The sequence below is a fragment of the Tachypleus tridentatus genome, chromosome 13, assembly GCF_004210375.1.
Source record: "Tachypleus tridentatus isolate NWPU-2018 chromosome 13, ASM421037v1, whole genome shotgun sequence".
Taxonomy (NCBI): domain Eukaryota; kingdom Metazoa; phylum Arthropoda; class Merostomata; order Xiphosura; family Limulidae; genus Tachypleus; species Tachypleus tridentatus.
In genome coordinates this window covers 104,465,530-104,489,082 of record NC_134837.1, presented here as the reverse complement: position 1 = coordinate 104,489,082, position 23,553 = coordinate 104,465,530, and the positions used below count along the sequence as shown (strand labels likewise).

At 34.3% G+C, this 23,553-nt stretch overlaps 1 protein-coding gene across 4 annotated transcripts in view; it reads right to left on the bottom strand.

The window, feature by feature from the left end:
- Nucleotides 1–23,553, bottom strand: part of LOC143237851 (cGMP-dependent 3',5'-cyclic phosphodiesterase-like) — a 77,315-nt gene that overhangs the window by 34,319 nt on the left and 19,443 nt on the right. For 2 of the 4 annotated variants that reach the window (XM_076477530.1, XM_076477529.1), the window contains 5 exons: nucleotides 18,782–18,841; nucleotides 12,929–12,981; nucleotides 9,201–9,275; nucleotides 7,781–7,822; nucleotides 2,090–2,158 (listed from right to left, as the gene is read on the bottom strand). In XM_076477530.1, the coding sequence (XP_076333645.1) occupies nucleotides 2,090–2,158; nucleotides 7,781–7,822; nucleotides 9,201–9,275; nucleotides 12,929–12,981; nucleotides 18,782–18,818 (276 nt within the window). In that variant the 5' untranslated portion in view covers nucleotides 18,819–18,841. Of the gene's footprint in view, nucleotides 1–2,089; nucleotides 2,159–7,780; nucleotides 7,823–9,200; nucleotides 9,276–12,928; nucleotides 12,982–18,781; nucleotides 18,842–19,683; nucleotides 19,821–23,553 lie in introns of those variants that run through there. The other 2 variants (XM_076477528.1, XM_076477527.1) reach the window with 2 other exon arrangements.

The following is a 23,553-nucleotide window of genomic DNA, read 5'->3' as shown; positions in this document are numbered from 1 at the left end:
CAATCCGATCCTGGGATTCCAAGGTACTTTTCCCGTTTTATCTTTACATGTTATCATAAGCCAAAGAAGAATATTATGATCCTTGACATATACAATTTATCACAAAATTTATTTCGCCGAAAACATATTTAATTGGAAATTTAAAGCCGAGTGGTACATTACGCACACGTGGGCTAAGCGATCAGTCAGCCAGCAGCACCCATCGTCACAAGGACTGTTGTCCAGCTCTTTAAACCGAATAATTAAATTGACTGTTGCTCGTACTATGCACACACAGTTGATATTACAATCTGATACACTAAATATTAGGCCTGACTTAATTGTAGTTATGTTGATCTTGGCCTTTCACTTATGATAATAACATTTGAAATTAACATAATTGGAGATTAGGGAGAGAATCATCAGCTTTTTCTAACAATAAAATAACTTCTCTTACGTAAGAGCGATAAAATATTCTCTGCGATTTTATTTTGCAATATCATTCTTTCTCTTTACAGAACTCCCCCGAGGCACAGCGATATGTCTGCGGACTCACACCTCTAAAAAGCGGGTTTTGACACCCGTAGTGGGTAGAGCCCAGATTGCCCTTTTGTGGCTTTATACTTAATTCCAAACAAACAAACAATTCTCTTTACAATCACAACCTAAAACGAGTGCAACAAAAGCTTTAGAATAAGCTAAAATATATGTAACACGAAACTTGTTTCATTGGCGCATTAATCACGTTATTGAAATTTTAAAAGCGTGTTTTTATAAATCATGTAATGCTTATGTATGGCATGCTTATGTTCATCAATGAACTTTCAATTGTTTTTAGAAAATAGATAAGATGTAGCTTGTTGAGAGACTTGTCAAAAAGAGCACTATATTATTAGAAGAACAAAGTGGTCTATTTAATTCAGGCAAATCTGAACAAACTCATTAAATAAACGTTTGAATAACTGTACAACTTTTTAACTGTGTAGTCGAGTATTGTTGCTTAGAGCTTCTGAGTGAGAGAAAGTATCACGACGGTCCGGCATGGCCAGGTGGTAAAGGCATTCGACTCGTAATCTAAAGGTCGCGGGGTCGAATCCTCGTCTCAACAAATATGTTCGCCATTTCAGCCGTGGGGGCGTTAAAATGTGTCGGTCAATCCCACTATTCGTTGGTTAAAGAGTAGCCCCACAGTTGGCGGTGATGACTAGCTTAATTAGGGATGGCTCGCGCAAACAGCCCTTGAGTAGTTTTGCGCGAAATTCAAATCAAACCAAGTATCGCGACGCGAACTGGATTAATCTATAACCCGAATATCAGTTTCATAAATTTGAATCACGTTTTTTATAATAACGTGTCTACCATTTTTCATCCGATGAAAAGATTCATAGACTTCGTAATTTCAAGAAAGTACCGTATACAGTCTAAAGCACTAAAATGTGTATATATAAAGGTACAGAGAGGTTGCAAAATGTAAGATTTGTTGTCATTACAAATACAAATGTATTAGTAATTTAAACAGAGGTTAAATAAACCAGCCTTGAAGGACACAGTAGATAGCCCGATGTAGCTTGGCTATAAGAAAAAAAACCAAAACACACAAATAAACCAGTCAGACTTAAAGTTCATTTTCTTCTTTCTGGTAATTCTATGACGTAAACGTAAAGTCATTTCTATTAAATAAAATAGTTGGGTTAACAGCATTAGTTCAGTCTTGACTAAGCCATTAGCTACCCAAGGATTTCCATTTTACAAAAGCAAATAAATAATTGTATTTCCTGACAATTAAATAAATAATGCGATTGTAGAACTTTTAGCTAAAAGAAACATAAAAATAAATATATACGTAAAAATATTGAATAAATGCCCTTGTCTTGCATACTTTATTTTGCTTTCTTTTTCAGTAAAACAAAAACGAATATTAAATCTACGCATATTTTACAATGTGTAGTATTTTTAAACGTTTTTATGACGATGTAAAACTGTATATTTTATTTCATTTTTACCATTTAAGGAGAATTTACAACATATGAAGAATTCTAAAACAACGAAGAATATTTTTTACAGCACAACAAGGAACTAATAAACTGAATCAATTATCTTTTGTACTCACATTTTTTATATCCTGAAAGGTGATTGGTCTCTTTTCTGTAATAGCAGTTTTGAAACTGTTGCTTTGAATCTGTAACAAAGTGCAAGTCCATTGTGGGATGAAAGGAAATTTCCACTTGTTTTCTTTACATGACTTACAAACCAATTAAAATTATCATTAACATGCCATGAACTTCAAGATCCTTAACGTCGCTCAACACTTGGTTATTTTGCTTAATTCTAACACCTGGTCTGCAAACCGACTTATTAACGCATACAAGATACGACCAGTTCGACATTAAAGATGTGTAGATGATTCTATACTCTGAAAATAATGAACTTCACATAAAAATAAAATATATCAAGCTCAAATGTAGGATTGAAAATGAAAGAGGAAAATTTTAATTAAATCATCTCAGCATCATATTTTATTTACATGGTTTTCAACTAAAAGTTTCTTAATGCACTAAGCTATTTTTTTTCTGCTTTAAATCAAGGCTGCCAAGATAACTAAGGCTCTGAAATCTCATTTTATCCCATTTCGCTTAGCACTAAGCCTCAACACTCCTATTAAAGAGCTTTACCGAGAAAATTATCGACCACTAACAGCATTCGTTTTTGGCAGATATAATCCGATAGGAAAATAAAGTTGGCTAAAACCGTTCCTGGGCTTCGTCTATTTAATCTTAATTATACTACTTGTCAACAAAGTTTCAGAAAAAATGGAACTCTGAAGTCAGACATCCATGGTTCGGCTGACATCTTTGAAACGTTTTGTGAACAAATCAAAACTTACCTACAGGGAAATAAAATTATAATTTTATTTGAATACCGACGTTTAACACTGGTTACAGGTATTGACACTGGAGATATGGATCGTATGATTCAAAAATTTTGTTGGAATCACTTAATCATCGAGTTAACACAAAGTGGCTGTTACATACTACGTTATTAAAGATGTCTTTCAGTCAAAAGATTCATCGAAAATTTTGAACTCTTCATTTCAGTCTCTCGACCACAAAAGTTACACTAACGTTTCAATAGGATATCTCTGAAAAACAGCGTGTTTCTCATCAGAAACCCAAGATACTCTTTGTTTGACACATTCTTGAAAAGTTAAACAATAGTGGCTACTACTGAAAATGCTGTTATCACTGCCTCACACCAACGCATAACCTATTGGAACGCAAAAAAGCCTTACACACTACGAAGCTGGACTAACTATTATTATTTACATAAAAATCACGTAAAAAGACGACGTTACAATATTTCGTATCCGAATTCAGAGATAAGGAAGGGTATGACACATAACCAACTACTAAGTCACGCGATAATATTTTCACATGCACAACTTACTATGAGCCACACGACACAGTTTCCAACACACACAACCTTTTTCTAGCCAGGCACATGGCAATTTTCAACGCTTAACAACCAACTACTAAGCCACACAATAGAGGTTTCATGGCACAACCTAATTTATACGACGTCATGTGATACGGTTTTCACATGTAACCTACTACAAAATCATGCAAAATATGATATTTCTTTAAAGGATTTCTGAAGCGAATGTTTTATTTACAGTATTTAATATTAAGTTAAAATTCTGTAAAACACGATAATTCTGCTTATAAAATCTTGTTCACCTCTGTAAATTCCCATGAGTGATATCGTACCCGTCTTTTCCGCAAAAGCTGTTTAACTATCCAGTTTTTCTCAATTTAAAAATATATGTTGCTTGTTTATTTGAGGATTCTCTGAGTTTTAAATAAGGTGCGGTGTTGTTTGGACTTACACAGAGTGGAATTATTGGGTCAGCGTATGTTTCACTAAGTTGATATGTTCACTTTAATCGTGGTTCGTATCAGATTTTAGGTTTAAAGTATCAAGTTGAAGCGAATAGCGATTGTTAAGTTATATTATGCTTCTCCGAATAATGGATCATTTTGTAATTTGTGACATGTCTAAAATATTATTAAAATATAATAGATAGCCGATAATTGAAAAAAACATAATGTTGTAAGAATTCTGGTCTCAGCTAAGAAAAGGTTTAGTAAGTGTCATATGCTGCGTGTTTTTGTTTACGTATAATTAGACAGGGGATAAAGCAAGAAAACAAAAGAAAAACATAATGTGCGTATATTTAAAACAATATTAGTTAATTCAATGGAGAAACAATGGCTACTGGAAAAATGTAATGAAAAGCATATGATCATAAACAAACTCTTTCCGCATGATAAGAATGAAACCGGCATGACCAGGTTGTTAGGGCGTTCTACTCGTAATCGGAGGGTTGCGGGTTTGTATTCCAGTCACACTAAACAAGCTCACCTTTCAGCCGTGGGGACATTATAATGTGAAGGTCAATATCATTATTCGCTGTTAAAAGAGTAGCCTAAGAGCTGGTGGTGAGAGGTGATGACTAGCTGCTTTCCCTCTGAGGCTCGACTCGCAAGTTGAGGATCGCAGGTTCGAATCCTCGTCACACCAAGCATGCTCGCTCTTTCAGCCGTGTGGCGTTATAATGTGACTGTCAATCCCGTTATTCGTTAGTAAAAGAGTAGCCCAAGAGTTGTCGATGGGTGGTGATGACTAGGTGAATTCCCTTTGGTCATACACTGTTAAATTAGGGACGGCTAGTGCAGATAGCCCTCGTGTAATTTTGCGCGAAATTAAAAACAAACAAACAAGTTTGAAACTACGGCGTACTCAGAAGATAGCCTGATATGGCTTTGCTCTAAGAAAACACACACACTAAAACTACAAGATCAGCCATACCTGTCGTTGCCAGATCCACCTAACATCCATTTTGTCAGGCAAGGTTGTTGTTTAAGATTGTACGATTCCGGTTGTTGTTAAAGTAATGACAAATTTTTTACTCTAATATACGGTATAGAATTAATAAAACGTTTATTGGATTTTTATTTTTTAAGGTTATTAAACCACGTTACCAGTAAGCTATCAATCATAAGAAAATCTTCAAGATGTCAACTGATAGAATGTTTAACGTTCATATTTTGACACTTTTCATTTTAAAACATCCAGACATTAGTTTTACGGTAAGAAAACAAAACAAGAAAAACAGTAAATAAAACGACACTGAATAGGTTTCAAGGAAATTTTCTAGAAATTGACACTTTGGTAAGGTTTGCTAGAATGAAGCTTCAAGTTATTTTCATCACTAATTATTACTGTCTGATTTTTTTAAAGCTTCCTGGGGTTTTAGTTTCTTATAAAGCAAATATGTACAACACTTATCACAATCTTGCAGTTCAAAGTTGAAAATGGCATTCATCACAAACACTTGAGTAGCCAAGGCAATACCTGACTGAGCACTTGCTCGGCTAATGCGTGATCAATTAATGATAAATTCTTGACCGCCAAAGAAAGAAAAGTCGCTCAAAATAACATTTTTTACTGTAGGAAGAACGCGAAGTGTTTGTTTTTTTTGGAATTTCGCACAAAGCTACTCGAGGGCTATCTGTGCTAGCCGTCCCTAATTTAGTAGTGTAAGACTAGAGGGAAGGCAGCTAGTCATCACCACCCACCGCCAACTCTTGGGCTACTCTTTTACCAACAAATAGTGGGATTGACCGTCACATTATAACGCCCCCACGGCTGGGAGGGCGAGCATGTTTGGCGCAACGCGGGCGCGAACCCGCGACCCTCGGATTACGAGTCGCACGCCTTACGCGCTAGGCCATGCCAGGCCCCAAACGCGAAGTGTGAGAGGTGGGTACAAATAATAAGCTGATTGATGGGATAATGTGTTAGTACGTCACTGAATATATCATTGAGTCTGTAGCTGATTGATGGGATAATGTGTTAGTACGTCACTGAATGTATCATTGAGTCTGTAGCTGATTGATGGGATAATGGGTTAGTACGTCACTGAATATATCATTGAGTCTGTAGCTGATTGATGGGATAATGTGTTAGTACGTCACTGAATATATCATTGAGTCTGTAGCTGATTGATGGGATAATGTGTTAGTACGTCACTGAATATATCATTGAGTCTGTTGATGATGGGATGATACGTCACTGGATAAGTCTGTATCTGTTGATGGGATAATGTTAGTACGTCACTGAATATATCATTGAGTCTGTAGCTGATTGATGGGATAATGTGTTAGTACGTCACTGAATATATCACTGAGTCTGTAGCTGCTTGATGGGATAATGTGTTAGTACGTCACTGAATATATCATTGAGTCTGTAAGATCAAATTAATTTTGTGTGTAGAACGGGTAATATGGGTAGCTGCTTCATAGCAACAGTGTTTTATATGAAATTACATAGAGTTGCAATGCCAGACTCAACGTGATACTTGCATATCCTTTGGTGCCAGAAAGAGCAACTTAAAATTACATTCAATATTCATCATAGTCTTCTAACTCAGATCTACATATAACATTCACTATAACCTCGTGACTCAAAGCTCAGTAACATTTACTACAATATCTAACTCAGATCTACTTAGAACACTCAGTATAACCTTGTGACTGAAAGCTACACTAATATTCATTACAGTCTCCTAACTCTGATCTACATATAACACTCATTATAACCTCGTGTCTGAAGGCTACAGTGACATTTATTACAATATCTAACTCAGATCCACATTTAACACTCATTATAACCTTGTGACTGAAAACTACACTAATATTCATTACACTCTTCTAACTCTGATCTATATATCATTCATTATAACCTCGTGTCTGAAAGCAACAGTGACATTTGTTACAATATCTAACTCAGATCCACATATAACACTCATTATAACCTTGTGACTGAAAACTACACTAATATTCATTACAGTCTCCTAACTCTGATCTACATATCATTCATTATAACCTCGTGTCTGAAGGCTACAGTGACATTTGTTACAATATCTAACTCAGATCCACATATAACACTCATTATAACCTTGTGACTGAAAACTACACTAATATTCATTACACTCTTCTAACTCTGATCTATATATCATTCATTATAACCTCGTGTCTGAAAGCAACAGTGACATTTGTTACAATATCTAACTCAGATCCACATATAACACTCATTATAACCTTGTGACTGAAAACTACACTAATATTCATTACAGTCTCTAACTCTGATCTACATATCATTCATTATAACCTCGTGTCTGAAGGCTACAGTGACATTTGTTACAATATCTAACTCAGATCCACATATAACACTCATTATAACCTTGTGACTGAAAACTACAGTAACATTCATTACAGTCTCCTAACTCAGATCCACATATAACATTCATTATAATCTCATGACTCAAAACTACAGTAATATTCATTACGATCTTCTAGCTCAAAGCTACAAGAAAAGTTCGATCTCTCACCTAAAAGCTACAGATAACATTCAACAGTTTCTCAACTCATACTTAGGAGGAATATTCTTTACAATTTGGGAAACAAAAGTTACAAGGTCCATTCTCCACAAATTTTCAGCTCAATGCTAAAGTGAGTATTCAATTGATTCATCCAACCTAACCTAGAGTGTAAAAATTATTACAATAATTAGACAGTATTCCAAAGGGAACATCCGCATTATTTCGAACGACGCCATACTTTCGTGAACAGAACAATTTACTGTTCATATTGAGAATCAGTTGATATTTGATAAAAAGTCTCACACAAGAACCTGTCAACATTATAAATATGAAACAGGATATGTATGTCTTACTACTCACCAAAAACTTCACCTCTTCATCAAGAATTTTATCTCCAACTACCTGTACAAATAAAACAAATTGTTGTTAGTAAGGCAAACTAACTTTATTGTATAGTCACTATTCATCTATTGTAGCTTATATATTATCAAGTGATATGCATCCATCAGATTCTCTTGGTGTTGTTATGGATAATTTCAGTTTCGCGTTGGAGTTACTAATCTTTCTTAACCAGAGCCAGGAATACAGTACTGTTAATAGATTATATTTCCAAGACAACTCATCATAATAATATCAGTGATCTCTTCTTTCTCCCAGGAATTCTAATCCTTGTCAAAAGTACTCCAAGAATGTTCTTGGAAGACTAGTGATTTATCACGTAAGAGTTATTTATATTCGCGCTTTTTCCTCTCTTTAACCTGACGTCACAAAAGCATCGATAAAATGAAGGAAAAATATAAGAGACATTAAAGATAGCAAGTACCAACGATATCATAGATATTTATAGCTGCTGGTTACGACAATGAAAACGTATTTTGACATTGTATTATAAATTAACAAGAGATGAGCGATTTGTGAATTTAGAAGTAATATAATTATTTCTTTTGTATTTAAGTTAGGATTTACGTTGTCTTTTGTTAGAATTATGTATAATGCTATTCTTGGTTTCAAACATTCGTAGTTTTACTATAGTAGCTATATTCGTTCACGGTGCTAATCGTTATCATAGTAATTTTAGTAATTATAAGTAGTAATTATTAATTAATTAATTATTTTAGTTAGTTATTTAATTAAGTTATTTAAATAAGTTAATCAATTAATTTTAGATAATTCAGTTAATCAATTAATTTTTGTTAATTCAGTTAATAATTAACTATTTTTAGTAATTATCATATTTTTGAATATATTTCTTGAATAAATTAATTTTACAATAGTGCTGCTCAAGTTTTATCAGTACATGTTTCCCGTGTGATGATAATCTATACTAATTTGTAGATTTCTTCTTCACATATTCTGTTTATTTCATGCCTGGTATGGCCAGGTGGTTAAGTCACTTGACTCGTAATCCAAATGCTGCGGGTTCTAATTCACGTCACACCAAACTTGCTCGCCCTTTCAGCCGTGGGGGCGTTATTATGTGACGGACAATCCCACTATTCGTTGGTAAAAGAGTGTCCCAAGAGTTGGCGGTGGGTGGTGATCACTAGCTGCCTTCCCTCTGGTCTTACACTACATAAACAGGGATGGCTAGTGCAGATAGCCCTCGTGTAGCTTTGCGCGAAATTCAAAACAAACTAAACCAATCTATTTATTTCTGTTTGCTTGGGTCTATCTTTTATGTTCGTCATCATAATAATTAGGTGAATATTAAAAACTTAAAGCACCCTTCTTTTCTTCATATTGTTGTTGACCTTAAGGGTCATCAGGTTATTCACCTTACCTTACAGCTCAGTTCATCTTGGTCTTCTGACACCAACAGAAGGAAGCTTTTGTCTGCTCCAGTCTTATCCTCCAACTAATAATTAATGTAAACTTAGTATAGAAAACAGGTGACAAGAGACATAGGACGACAAAAGCGTATACTAATAGATACATTAGAAGATTATAATTTGGAAATACATATTGAAGCTAGTCGAATCTGTCAATGTAATATCAATCATTAATTCAATGAAGAAATGTGAAAATAATTATTTTAAGCGAAACAAAGGAAGATTAGATTCAAAACACGGCAGCTGTTACTCAGTTATACATAAAGTTTAAAACACAAACAGGTCATTAAATATTTCACTTTAATTTTGTCATTCACTCTTTTCTCCATCGGACCCTAGTTTGCCCTAACTTAAAAGTGAAACTTTTTAACTATAGCTGAGTCAAATACTTCAAACTTCATATATCTATACTAGTGATTTATTTTCCTAAACTATTGTCAAAGATTATTCGTGTACACTTAATATAAAGCTATTTCTGTGTATGTTTTCAAAGTTTTAAATTTAGCTCGTACAATTTATAAAGTGGTATAGCTTTTTTATAGTGTGGTTATCAAACCATTCAGTTTCGCGTAAACTCGTTACGTAGGCAATTACTTTAAGTATCTAGTTAATCACACACGGCAATAAATGAAATTACCAAAGCTACGTAGACTTTAATGTCCGTTAATTTTTAAAAGAAATTTGAATTGGAAAGAAATTGTGATGTGAACGGATAGAAAGAATTATTTAAAAAAGCAAACAGAGAAAACAAGGGCAGTGTCAACCCATTAATTGTGCTGAAGTGTGCTGCTCGTAGGAGACTGAACTCTTAAATATTTTGTGCACACGTATTACGATATTCAGAAAATAAACCAGCTTTAACAGTGGACATTTTTCGTTGGGTGGAGATGGACTGTAAGGGAAACTAAGGCATATTTTGGGGTAGCTTCAGCTGTAACAATCCATCTCTTATCCATGGTTGCCGATGAAAATAAGGTTAGCGAAAATACCAAAAGGAGGTTTCAAATAAAAATGAGAAGAAAACAGGGACTCTTGTAGGAAGAAAAGTTGGATGTTAAGTGTTATAACAAGAGAAGTTTTTTTTAATAAAACCTTTTTAATATTACAAAAAGATTGATGAAATATGAAAAGATTTGAAGTGAGGTCTTGAATAGTTAGATAGCAGGGTTTGTTTGAAAAGAAAACTAGTTAAGGATAGAGAGAAAGGTACATTAAGGTTTGTTAAGCACCTAATAAAGTATATTCATTCCTGAATGTCATGTATGGTATACACACAACAATCTGCTAAATGGTTAGATCAGAGAAACATATATTTCAAGCATAGTCGTCTCTAATTTTGTGCTATGTTCTAGAAGAAAGGCAATCAGTCGGCACTAATTACTAAAGATGTTACTCTTAGCCGGATAACTGGAATGTTTGTTTCTTTGTAACTAAGCACAAAGCTACACAATTGGCTACCTGTGCATCACGAGTATCGAAACCCGGATTCTAGCATTGTAAGCCCGCAGACATACCGCTGTGCCACTGGAGGAATAATGGGATTATTGACTATTACACTTATAACGCACTTACTAAATTGCCCTCAGATTTCCAGACTTATATGTTAATTAGCAGGCCAGTGGCTTGGAAAGTTGATAATTAAAGCAGAATAAGAGAGTAAAGATGATTACTAAGAGTTGGAAGAGGAATGAAAAGAAGAGTAAAAGATTGTTGAGTTAAAAAATAGAAGAATAAGAAAGTTAGCTGAGAAAAAACAGAGAGAGAACCAGAACTATGGAAAACGGAAAATATATTTTTGTATGTTATTATGCACAAAGCTATACAATGGGCTATTTGTGTTCTGCCACCACGGGTATCGAATACCGGTTTCTAGTGTTGTAAGTTCGCAGACAGGGAGGGAAATAATAGAAAAACGATGATGACAAGGGATAAGTAAGAGAATAAAAGTTGGTTGGTATGAGAGTGAAAAGAAGACAGTAAAAAACTTGATCAATAATCGTCAAAACAATTAGAATAAAAAGTCGATTAATATAAAACAGAAAAGTTTTTTTTTTTTAATTTCGCGCAAAATTACAAGAGGGCTACTTGCGCCAGCCGTCACAGTGTAAGATTAGAGAGAAGGCAGCTAGTCATGACCAACCACACCGCCAACTCTTGGGATACTTTTTTACCAACGAATAGTGAGATTGACTGTACATTATAACGCCCCCACGGCTATAAGGGACGAACATCTTTTGTGTGACGTGGATTCAAGCCCGAGTCGAGTGCCTTAACTATCTGGCCACGCCAGGTCATAGAAGAAAAAATAAATGTGGTTGATATGAAAGCGATAAGGTGAAAGGAGTTCAATAATAAAAAGTAACTAGTAGTTGTAAAGAAAATCTTTACTAGTTTCAAGCTATAAACTCCGTTTTTGTTTAATTTCGTGCAAAGACACTCGAGGACAATTTGCACGTAATCGGTCCTAATTTTGTAGTGACTAAAGGAAAGATAGGTAGTGAATATTACATATATAATTTAAAACTACTCTTGTACGATGAAATAATAAAACCTGAATGTCATTCTTATAGCTGAAACTCTGAATCAAACTATGAAAAGTATTGTTTTGTCCACAAACAATAAACTCTTAGACCCGCATTCAGATTTTTCTAACAGCAAAGCCATTCTGGGTCCGAAAGCGAGAATATGAAGAAAATATTAATAAAGAAATGAGAAAACAGGACACTCGGTAAATAACAGTGAGAAAAAGAGAGAAATCAAGATAATCAGAGTGGAAGGTTGGGTAAGAAAAAAGAATCCGCAATAGCCGCGGCACTTGAAATTCGTTTAGGCAGAATAAGAGTAGATTGATTTATAATAACTTTTTCCCCTTTTTATTAGCTGTATTTTTGTGCGTCAGAAATACCAAGCATAGGTCAAGCTTATATCAGATTCTATTTCATTCATCAGGGTCTTTACGAGCTTACTCTTAAATTGAAATTCTTTTTATACAGGATTAGGGTAAATTATTGTATGAGACCTTGCGCATAATAAGACACACGAATCGAAAGGATTTGCCCTTCTGAGTACAAAACTATAATTAGATCTCAAATCGGTCAAGAGATGATGAAGCTATGAATTAAACGTTTGTACTTGAATAAAACGCAGAACCATTCCATGAGCCACTATGCCGCGACTAATAAAAGCGAGGAGAAATTGCAATGAAAACCTTTCCATTTTTTAAGTTTAAAACGTCATAATTTTTCCCCCAAACTAGTAAAGAGTTTGAGATATCATTCTTATTGTGAAAGAACATTTAGTACTTCTTTTGCTAGAAATTAGGTACATTTTGGGTATAATGGTCGTTTTTGTTTCTTAGTAGCAACTTTGTAAGCGTGAGTATTCTAATCGGTTTGTCACTTCTAAAATAGATTCTTCATAAGCATTTTAAAAAAAATCTGTAAGTTTAAAAAGTGATAAAGAGTTTAACAGTCAAGCAGCGATAAATTTTAATCGGATTATTAAACAATTTGTAATATCTAGCATTTCATAATTTATACATTTCATGTATCTATTAGAAACAATGTCTTTTAAAGGTTAGATTAGTTTTAATTGAAAGTCTCATTTGTACCCACTAGAAAAATTTATTTCGATTTTTTGAGATATTATGACCTGGAAAGAATTAAAAATATATACTTACGTATTGACAGATTTTTACTTGTAACTCCGTCGAAGACGAAATATGCAACGTTTCTGCGATATAAAAAATAGGAATAGCGTGAAAAATCTTAATATATTAACGTCTATGTTGTGACATATCATAAATATTATTACCAACAAAACGCTAAGACTGTTGGTCCAACAATGCTACGGAGTACAGCTACAGACATATCACAGGAAAACATCTACAAAACTAGAAACATACAAGATATACTCCATAGTTTTTCACAAACTATAAAGTCATCTTATTCGAGATACATCACTCAATTATCATTTTAACACTTACCATTGTCTTTTAATCTTGAATGCAACTTCAGAAAAAGTGTGTATGTGTTTTCTTATATCAAAGCCACACCGGGCTATCCGTAGATTTACTGCTGCACCAGAGGGAGACCACAAAAGGCATTATATTCACACTTTCTACCCTTAACCTTGCAACATTTAAAATAACTATATAAAGCCTATCAGATATAATAACCATCACTGCAAATTTCTTTGCAAAAAGCCTATATTAAAGACAATAAAATCAATTTCGAGCCACACCTTGACATGTTTTCAACAGTGAACATGAACTTCCAAGACCTCTTTTAGCAGCCTTAATGCACAAAAGTCCATTGGGATTGCATCAGTATTGCTGAAGAGTATGTGGTCGAATGGTATGGTTTTGACTTCAGTTTTTCGGCCATCTCTTTTGTGAAAAAGGTATTGATTTCGAAATCTGGCTGAAACCTTATACATTTCTGGATCGTGATCCTTACAAAGTTTCAAATCCTTGCTCATTATCTTGTTAAAAGGTACCTAGTTTAATCATATTTTTTAGACCATAAGATCATTTTTTTCAAAATCACAGTCTTCATTTCACACACGATGGCTTATTGGCTTGGGATATGTTTTCAGAGTTCTGTGCTGTCCTAAACACTCTTTCTTAGCACGTTTGTGAATATTTCTTGCTTCAAAGTGTCGAGTCTTTTCACTTTTGTATTGTTTAAAAATCTAACTCTATATAACTTTCTTTTCCGAAAGACTTTTGCGATTTTCTAGTTACAAGCTTATCCGTTGCATCACGACTTGTTTTTAGAAGTCATTTATATAAAGAAGTGGTTCTCAAACTCTTTTAGTCTGGACTCACTTGATTTGAATAAAAAGATTTGAGGCCTATAATCTCTAACCACTCTTATTAACATTTTACGAAAAGTAGGGCAATTGTAGACTAATCTCTCTTACGTTATGGGTGCTTAAGTTGAACACAATCAGTCAACAATCTCACGAGTCTCGCCACCGACAAATGTGGTTGTTCCCGTTTCACTACTTCCGCATTGTGATTGAAAAAACAGCGCCTTAGTAAAAACAATAACTTCATAATTTAATTAATTGGCTTATTGTTCATTTAGAATTGAAACTAATTCAGAAAGTTTGTTTTTGGCGGCCCTCCAGAAAAATACTTCATAGGTCCCAGAGAGACCGTGGTTCCCACTTTGGGGAACACTGATAATAGTTAGTTAGGTATCACCATTAGATTCCATCTAGGAACATAGGGCCGCAATCGCTTGCGGATTCTTCAACAAGTATTTAAGTGAGTATTTAGCAGTGTAAGACTAGAGGGAAGGCAGCTAGTCATCACCACCCACCGCCAACTCCTGGGCTACTCTTTTACCAACGAATAGTGGGATTGACCGTAACATTATAACGCCCCCACGGGTGGGAGGGCGAGCATGTTTGGCGTGACGCGGGCGCGAACCCGCGACCCTCGGATTAGGAGTCGCACGCCTTACGCGCTTGGCCATGCCAGGCCACACTGATAATAAGCACGATTAAATTATATTTTGAAAATAGACTTAGTGAGGCAATTTATTTTACTTTTACAATATGCTGTAGCTACTTTACAGTCATTGTAACGAAGAGACCCTCCATTAGTGGAATGCTTCAATTAATTTCAATAATTTAAAATGATTTGTCCATATCTTTTATACTTATAACAGCTGTAGAAATGTAATCCAATATGGAAATATTTCAAACATGTCAGTGAAAAGGTGTCTGCTTCAATTATTATGCAAACACTTCAATACCACTTGGAATGTGTTTAACTTTTTGCATACCACTTTGCTGACTGTTACAATTATAGCTTACAGATAACTTGTGAATCTTCAGTAGTGAATGGATACCAAGTAGTTTATGGCTTAAGCCAAATGCAGTTGATTGTATTTGCTAAACCATAAATCTTTTCTGGCTGGTGAAGTTAGGAGAAAGACAAAAGACCTCTGTATACAGTGAAGACAAATTTAATTGTGTTTATGCAAAATTGACAACTTATATCAAAGTCATAATCAAGTATTCCAATCTTAGCTCACCTAAGTAAGTATGTTAGTTTAAGATATATTTAAGAGAAGATTAAATCTCAGTTCATATTAACTTGTATAAATCTACGTATCCTCATCCACTGGGTTATGGTTCACTGATTTTGTTTTACTTTGTGTTTTTATGGTGCAAAGTACCAGGATATCTTACCAATAAATTGAAAAAACAATAAAAAATTAGTTAAAAGAACTAAATATAGATAAATGAAAATGGAAATAATTGGAGAGCTAAAGAGTATTTGACACGTAAAAATCTAAACACGTAGCAGCCTTGAGTGTCACAATGTTCAGACAGCATTTACAGATCATTCACCTGTAAGAGAAAATAACGTGCAAGAAAGCTGTTGCCAATGCAGATCCTTGTAAAAGAACAACTATGTAAACTATGTCAATTAACAGCAGTAATCCTTATGTGTAAACGTTGTTAGATCATTACGTATTCTTAACTGCCTTCCAATTGGGAAGAAGTTTTGCTTTGTTCATAGGCTTGCAAATAAAATATGGAATAGACATGCCTGAGAAATTGCCAGAATAGGCTGATTTTGTTGTGGGATCAGAAAGCTTATTACTTCAGATAAAGATACATCCTGGAAATATGAAAAAAATATATAATAGGAAATAACAGAAAGAAATGTGTGAGATATTTCTGGATATTCACATGAAGTGAGGGAAAACTAAAGTTAAGTGATTCAAGATATTTCATTGTGTTAAGTGAGTTGATATATATAATAGAATGCAACTCTCAGAGGAAATTGTGTGAACAGTTACAAATAAAAACCACAGCAAAGCCCCAGAATTACCCTATTTTGATCCATCCATAAAAATGAAAAAAAAAAAGGATGGCAAAAAGGTGTTTGTTAAAGATAAGTCGGTACTGCCAGTAGTGATTACTCAGCTTTTTCAGTGATCTAAAAAAAAACATCAGATGTAGTAGTGGTTAAGACCCAAGGTGGGTTGATCAGTTAATGTCAGGTCCATCTCATTCAACCTTTTTTGGATATAAGAGCCAAAAGTGGGAATATCATACCTTATATTTACAAAAATCAGAACCTAGAAAGACATAAGATACATTGATAGGTGGAATAAATGGCAGATTGAAGCTTAATAGCTTACTGTAAAGAAAATTGCAAATGTCTGAGATGAAATGGAGATCCACAGGACTGTGTACACATTTTATATTTGAGAAATGCAGATAATCCCTATCCACAGTCAAAGCTCCCAATGTTGTGCAGGGACCAACATCTTCAATGTATGATTCTAGTGGAGGAATAGACCAGAAATCCATAGTTCAGCTTAGATCAAATGAAGACACGACAGATCTTGAGCATGCATCCAATCTGCAAGATGTGGAAAAGAGGATATAGAAAATAAGTGAGACAATTAACCTTCTTAACGTGTGGAAAAAGTCGTCTTATTATCACAGAGAAGTCCTGATAATTTTGTCTCAGGTACCAGGAATTTATCTACTTCTCAGATGGAGATCAGGTGCAATCTTTACTGAAGTCAGAAGTCCAATCTAAGGGATTTATATATCTCACATGATGCCTGAAAGTTACATACACAGAGATTATTGCAATTGTAGAATGTGTTGTTCAATGATAGCATTAATTTTAATGGTAAGATGTGATATATTCAAGATACAATTTGAGGTATATCAAACTCCTGTGGAAAGAATCAGGATAATATTGATCACATATTGTCCCAAAATGACCGGTACTAAAATCTTACTGAAAAAAATGGGAAAATAGCCTTGCAGTCCATATAAATGGATGTTACCAGTGACATTTTCCATATTACCGTCATATTACCGTTTGTGGATACCGCACTGGGTGTTGAAGAGGAAACTGCTTGATTCCAGGAACCAAACAATGTGAGCATCAACTATCCTCTCTAAAACTTTGTAGGGACAACTAGTTAAAGCAAGTGGACTATAATTAGAAGAAAGTTTAGGATCCTTTTTGTGAATGACAAGAACTAGAAGAAGATTCAGAGAGGGAGAAGAGGGACAGCATACCGTTTTGTAATGTAAATCATCTGGTGTGAATCATGCACTTCGAAACCACTATAAAGTTCATCTTCCAAACTAAATGATTGATTGTAGCTACACAGACTGTTATGTTGAAAGACGTTGGAGGCTTGATGTTTAAGAGCTCAGGAAAACTGGTGTCAGTGCTGGAGTGATTGAATAAGCATTATTCAAGAGGTTTAGCAGTACCCTGTAAATTAGTAAATTTTTGGCTGTCGTATTTTAAAACCAAAAGGGATTAGATGTAGACTTCCCACTAAGCGTTCTAAATTTATTCTAATTGACCTTGGAACTGTTGGCGGAAGAGATAATAGATAAAAATTTAATAAATATTTTTTTCTTTAATGTCTGACTTGCTCAGTACGGACACGTGATTTCTGAAATGATGTATGGTAAATAAATGTGAAATATCTATAAATCATATGATATTCCAAGTCCATTTCTGAGCCTTGAATGCTTATAGCCTGTCAAGTATTCACCGTGGATAACTATATCGTGGGAAAGTTGTTGAGATTTTAGAGATGGTAAAGCCAGCTGCTTGTACAATTATGAATAATTACCGCCTTCACACAGTCATAAACATAGGATAGGTTAATGACGGTAAGATCAACCTCTAAAAGGGTGGTAGAAGAAAGCCAGTTGGCCCTCTCAAACTTCTATTGTGGTACGCGAGTCTAGTAGCAGTGACTATAAACAGTCTTACTCGGAATGGGCGGAAACTGTTTACTGTTTTGTGGATCTTTGTTCGCCTCCCAAGAAACGAGTGTGTGTTTTCTTATAGCAAAGCCACATTGGGCTATCTGCCGAGCCCACCGAAGGGAATCGAACCCCTGATTTTGCGTTGTAAATCCGTAGACATACTGCTGTACTAGCGGGGAGCCCCAAGAAACGAAAAAAGTTAAGACCGTGAAAATGAATAGATCAATGGACGTAAATGTCTGGCTCGGGTTGTTCTGGTTAGAATTTCACCCATAGCTACACGAGGGCTATCTGCGCTAGCCGTCCCTAATTTAGCAGTGTAAGACTGGAGGGAAGGCAGCTTGTCATCACCGCTCACCGCCACCTCTTGGGCTACTATTTTACCAACGAGTAGTGTGATTGACCATCACTTTATAACACCCCAACGGCCGAAAGATCGAGCATATTTGGTGTGACTGAAGAGAGAAAGGTAAGGTATACAGTACTATTTTGAGTTATTTGATTTGAGTTTAGGTCGTGGCAAACAATACAAGCTCATGTTATCTACTTTATTTTTAAAGCTAAAGCACACAGTACAGTCTCCATGTATGTGTCTAATATGGGTTTAAATTAAGGAATATAGTTAAAACCTGGAATTCTATAATTTGAGTTTAGGTTAAGATACACATAACAATCTCCAGTGATGTAAAATGGGTTTAAGCTAAAGTGTATAGTACAATATGGAGGTATTTAAAATGAGATACAATGCACTTACCACAAAATTTCAGTAACTCGTAGGGGTCAGATTGCATTCTGACAGGCCCAAGAATCGGTACTGAAAAAAAAAAAGGAATACTTTTTGTTGTTTGTTTATTATTACAATACCAAGTTTCTTGTTAAAAATTAAACTTCACAGTTACTTTTTAGTTTTATAAACTTAATGTTGTATGTTAAGCGATTTTAAAACCACACTCATAAAATACGTCCAGAAATACAAAAGGTCAGATAAAAATTTGACTCACAACAAAAGCAAATGCAGGGAGTCAGAATCTCCCCTTTTCCAAATTATATAAGAAAAAGCAGCTATAGAGACTTTTTAACTGATGTTATGGAACTTTACGTTAAGCAGTAAGTTAAACACGACAAGAGTAATTTTCTGTCACTACAATATCTATTAGATGAATAGACCATACAGAAGAGTTCCGTCACTTAACCTACAGCAGTCGAATACGATAAGGGTAAGTTTTCATCACTATAACTCATTCTAGTTTAACATGTTTACAGTAAGTTTCCGTTACTACAATCTATGCCATTAATGAAAATTGGAAAGACACATATCCCTTATTATTACTATTTTTAAAAAATAATATCTATTTTTATTGGTTAACACATTATTGATGTATTACTACCTACATCATTGGAACAAAGCCTACAAATCATTAAGTTATATTTCAGTCTAAGAACTGAACTGCTCCTATGTATCTGGTCCTATGACGTGAAACTTAATCTTATAATTAACACTTATTTCTATATCAATTTTAGGATATTTCAGTTAAACGTGACAGCATATTTTCAAAAAATGTACACTCAACAATTTCCAGAAAGATATTCTAAAGTATTAAATAGAGCAGAATATGGTAGTAAATATCGTCCACTATCAACTCATGGGTTACTAACATATCATCGTCTCAGAAACAGGGAGTGCGGTTTTTATTTTACTGTTTTCGTTCGCGAAACACGGACGGACTATCGGCAACGCAGCTCGGCACGCTAACCACTAAATCACTCTAGTCTCTGCATGGATCAAACTGCGATATTTCATGCTACAAGGGATAAAAAAAAATACAGTCACTGAGCGGAAGAGAGGGTAAAACATTTTTATTATTTTTGCTAATCCAACACTAATCACGATATGACTGATAACTACTGCAAATACTATTTATTGATGTTCTTTGAGATAAGAGTAAACTGAACACAGTAAACATATTTTCTCACCAGATCATTCTATGAATGTGGTTGGAGGCAAACATATGACTAAGCGGTATTTTTGTTTTGGCTTTTTTAAACATTGAGATTAGTACATTTTCAGTAATTTCAGATGTTTGATAATATATTCATAGCCATGAATAACTTATCCTCATAATGTATACACTCCTACTCAGAAATAAAGACAATACAAATTGCTTTAGGTTTATGTAAAGAAACTGATAACAAAAACGATTTTGCTTTATATATGTATCAGCATATATCACATGTTATCTGTTCTTTGGCTACAAATGATATTTTAAAGCTATCTTTCTGTTAAAGAAGTTTGATTTGTTTGTTTTTTTGAATTTCGCGCAAAGCTACACGAGGGCTGTCTGCGCTAACCGTCCCTAGTTTAGTTGTGTAAGACTAGAAGGAAGGCAGCTGGTCATTACCACTCACCACCACCAACTCTTGGACTATTCTTTTACCACCGAATAGTGGGAATGATCGTCACATTATAACGTCCCCACGGCTGAAAGGGCGAGCATATTTTGTGTGACGGGGATTCGAACCTGCGACCCACAGATTACGAGTCGAACGCTTTAACACATCTGGCTATGCCGGGCCCTGTTAGAGAAGTGAAATATTGTGTTACGAAGACTCGCCTGTTTGTAATATATAAATTTCTTGGGGTAACCGCTTAGTAAATGGCTTAAGAAACGACAAGTCTACTTTAGTAAACTTATACATTTCATGTGACATGATTGATGAAGTTCTAAAGGCAAGTATGCACATATATTCATCAACTAAATTAATAAATTACTTTCTAGTACATGATGCAGTAAGATTGATTTCTAAAACTTAACCTCCACAGAAATGTTTATTGTGAAATATTGATGTTAGCATCATGTAATGTACATACTCATTAAACCTTAATTTTTTTTTCAGAATTTTATATTTTGACGCAATGCGTTATATCTTTTTTAAATAAACAATTATATACATAATTATATTTAATTTTCAAGGTTTGTTTAAAATCCTATAATTTCTTTATATATTAGCCCACATGTACGAAGTATGTTGAAACTGATATTAAGATTTCTATTGTAAAATGTAAAAGTCATTAATTTCTTATTTTTTCATTTTATCCAGACACCGTCTTGGGGCAATTGTCTATTCAAGTGCGGCTGCACAAAATAGTATGTGTGTGTGTGTTTTCCTATAGTAAAGTCACATTAGCTATCTGCTGAGTCCACCAAAGGGAATCAAACCCCTGAGTTTAACGTTGTAAATCCGTACACAAAATAATATTATATAAATCAATACTCGACACATACTGGATTAGTAAATCTTGAAATATCTTTACTCATGTGTCTACAACGCAGCTTGTTTAATTTCGTTAGGATCCATATATTTGTTGTAACAAATACAATCAATGACATTTGTGTCCTAGAATATTACGTTGATTTTATGGAATATTTTGTCAAATAGAGTGTTTTTTGTTTGTTTATTTGTTTTAGACTCAATTTAGAGCAAAGCCACATTGCACTCTCTGCTGCGTCCGCCATTGTAAGACTGTATACTTATCGCTGTTCCATAGGAGACGAATAAAGCGCTTCATATATTGTTGTAGGTGAATTCTCGATACTCGTGATTAAAGACCAAACTATACTAAAAACGATAGTAACGTGTACTAACACTAATAATAATATTACGGAGGATACTAGCCTTGTATTATATCAAGTCTAATTTTCCAGCGGCTCCCTGTGGCTCAACTTATTTAGTGCTACAAAACAAGTTTTAACATTGATTTGAGAAAATGACTTAGTTTGTTCACAGAAAATAATAAGTAACTCTGAACGAAGCCAAGTCACTAAAGTAGTTACTGTCTATCATGGTATAAACTACCATAATCTGCTACTAAAAAGTGCTTTTCATGAAAATGAACAGCAAATTTTTCTAAAATGTGTCAAAAGCAGTATTATAAATGGATAACTATCATATGATAAAATGTTCATATTTTATGCACGTCGATTAAAATAGTAAAAAGAAAACAGTAAAAAACGGATAATGATACACCAAAACTTTTGCCATGTCATCTGATGTATTTGTCACCGGAATCGACTTACCAAACTGTACTGTAACGTAAGCCTAAGTACATACATATACATGTATCATTGAATTTTCGGTTCAGACTGTTCGCACAGGCTGAATAACTTATTCAAACACGTCATTACCAACGTCATAAGCTATATTTCATCATCTTCTTTCTTCATGCATATTTTTCAGAGGATTATTTTATTTACATTTTCATACGTGTTTGTTGTTAGCCAGCACGATAATCACGGTCTCTTATTGGTCGAAATTGTTATAGCTAATTATTTTTTCTTTTTCCTTTCGCTCTCACTTCCCTGTTTTCCATTATTCATCCAAATATTCTTTTTTTTTCTATTCAGTTTTTTTCATTTTTTGCGCTCCTTTCCGTGTTTTTCCTTAATTTTCGTATACTTTTGGTTTTAAACTGCATTTTTCTCTTTCCTTCATTAAGAGTTTAGACTTAAACTCCATTTATTAAGGACTTTAATTCTTTAATAAAAAATAAATAATCTGATGAGTACCGAGTGAGATAACTTTAATTAAGTGTAACTTGTAACAAAAGTTAAACTAAGTTTTTTATGTAAGTATTGGTGTAAAGTCAATTTTGACATGGAATAAGCAATTAAAATACAGCTTTCATGTATGTAATGTTTATAAAACTAAATTTGTACAATCTGTTTTGACAAACAGAAACTTTAACATCGTAAAGCAAGTTCTAACATTGATTTGGAAAAGTGACTTAGTTTGTTTACAGAAAATAATAAGTAACTTTGAAAAAAGCCAAGTAACTGAAGTAGTTACTGTCTATCAACATATAAACTATCATAATCTGCTACTAAAGAGTGCTTTTCATGACAATGAACAGCAAACTTTACAAGAACAGTTGAGACAAAGCTAAGAAAATGTATCCTCAACACAACGGCCATAAAAGAAAAACATGCAGCAGTTATGTTTATTTTTATCATTTTAAAACGTGGGATATTTTCAATCCAAACGTCAATTCATGTGACACGATGGCTAAAAGTTCAGTTCAGAACTGTTTTTGTATAACCGACCATGATTTAAAAGTAATGGTCTGAGAGAGATAGAGGTCATCCAGCTAGCAGCACTAGCCGCCTACGTGGATATTATTAAGTCTATAGCAGAATTGGCAATGTTCCTATAGCTGAAAGTATGGATACCATTCAGTAGCATATACTGTTCGAACCTTGGACCATTTGATTTGAAACCTGGCACGTTAACCACTTGGCCACACTCAGCTTATCATCATTGACACTAAACCTGCTTTTATAATTAGGTGACGTTTTGTAAAGTTCGTACGACTTCAATGAAACATGAGCTTTATTTTCACTTGCACAACTTGTGATATACACAAAACAATACCACATTTATTTAATAATTAAAAGAATAGCAACACTTCTGGTGAACAATATTGTTTATCTATATCAGAAGTGTCGTTACCCTTTTTATTGTTAAACTTCG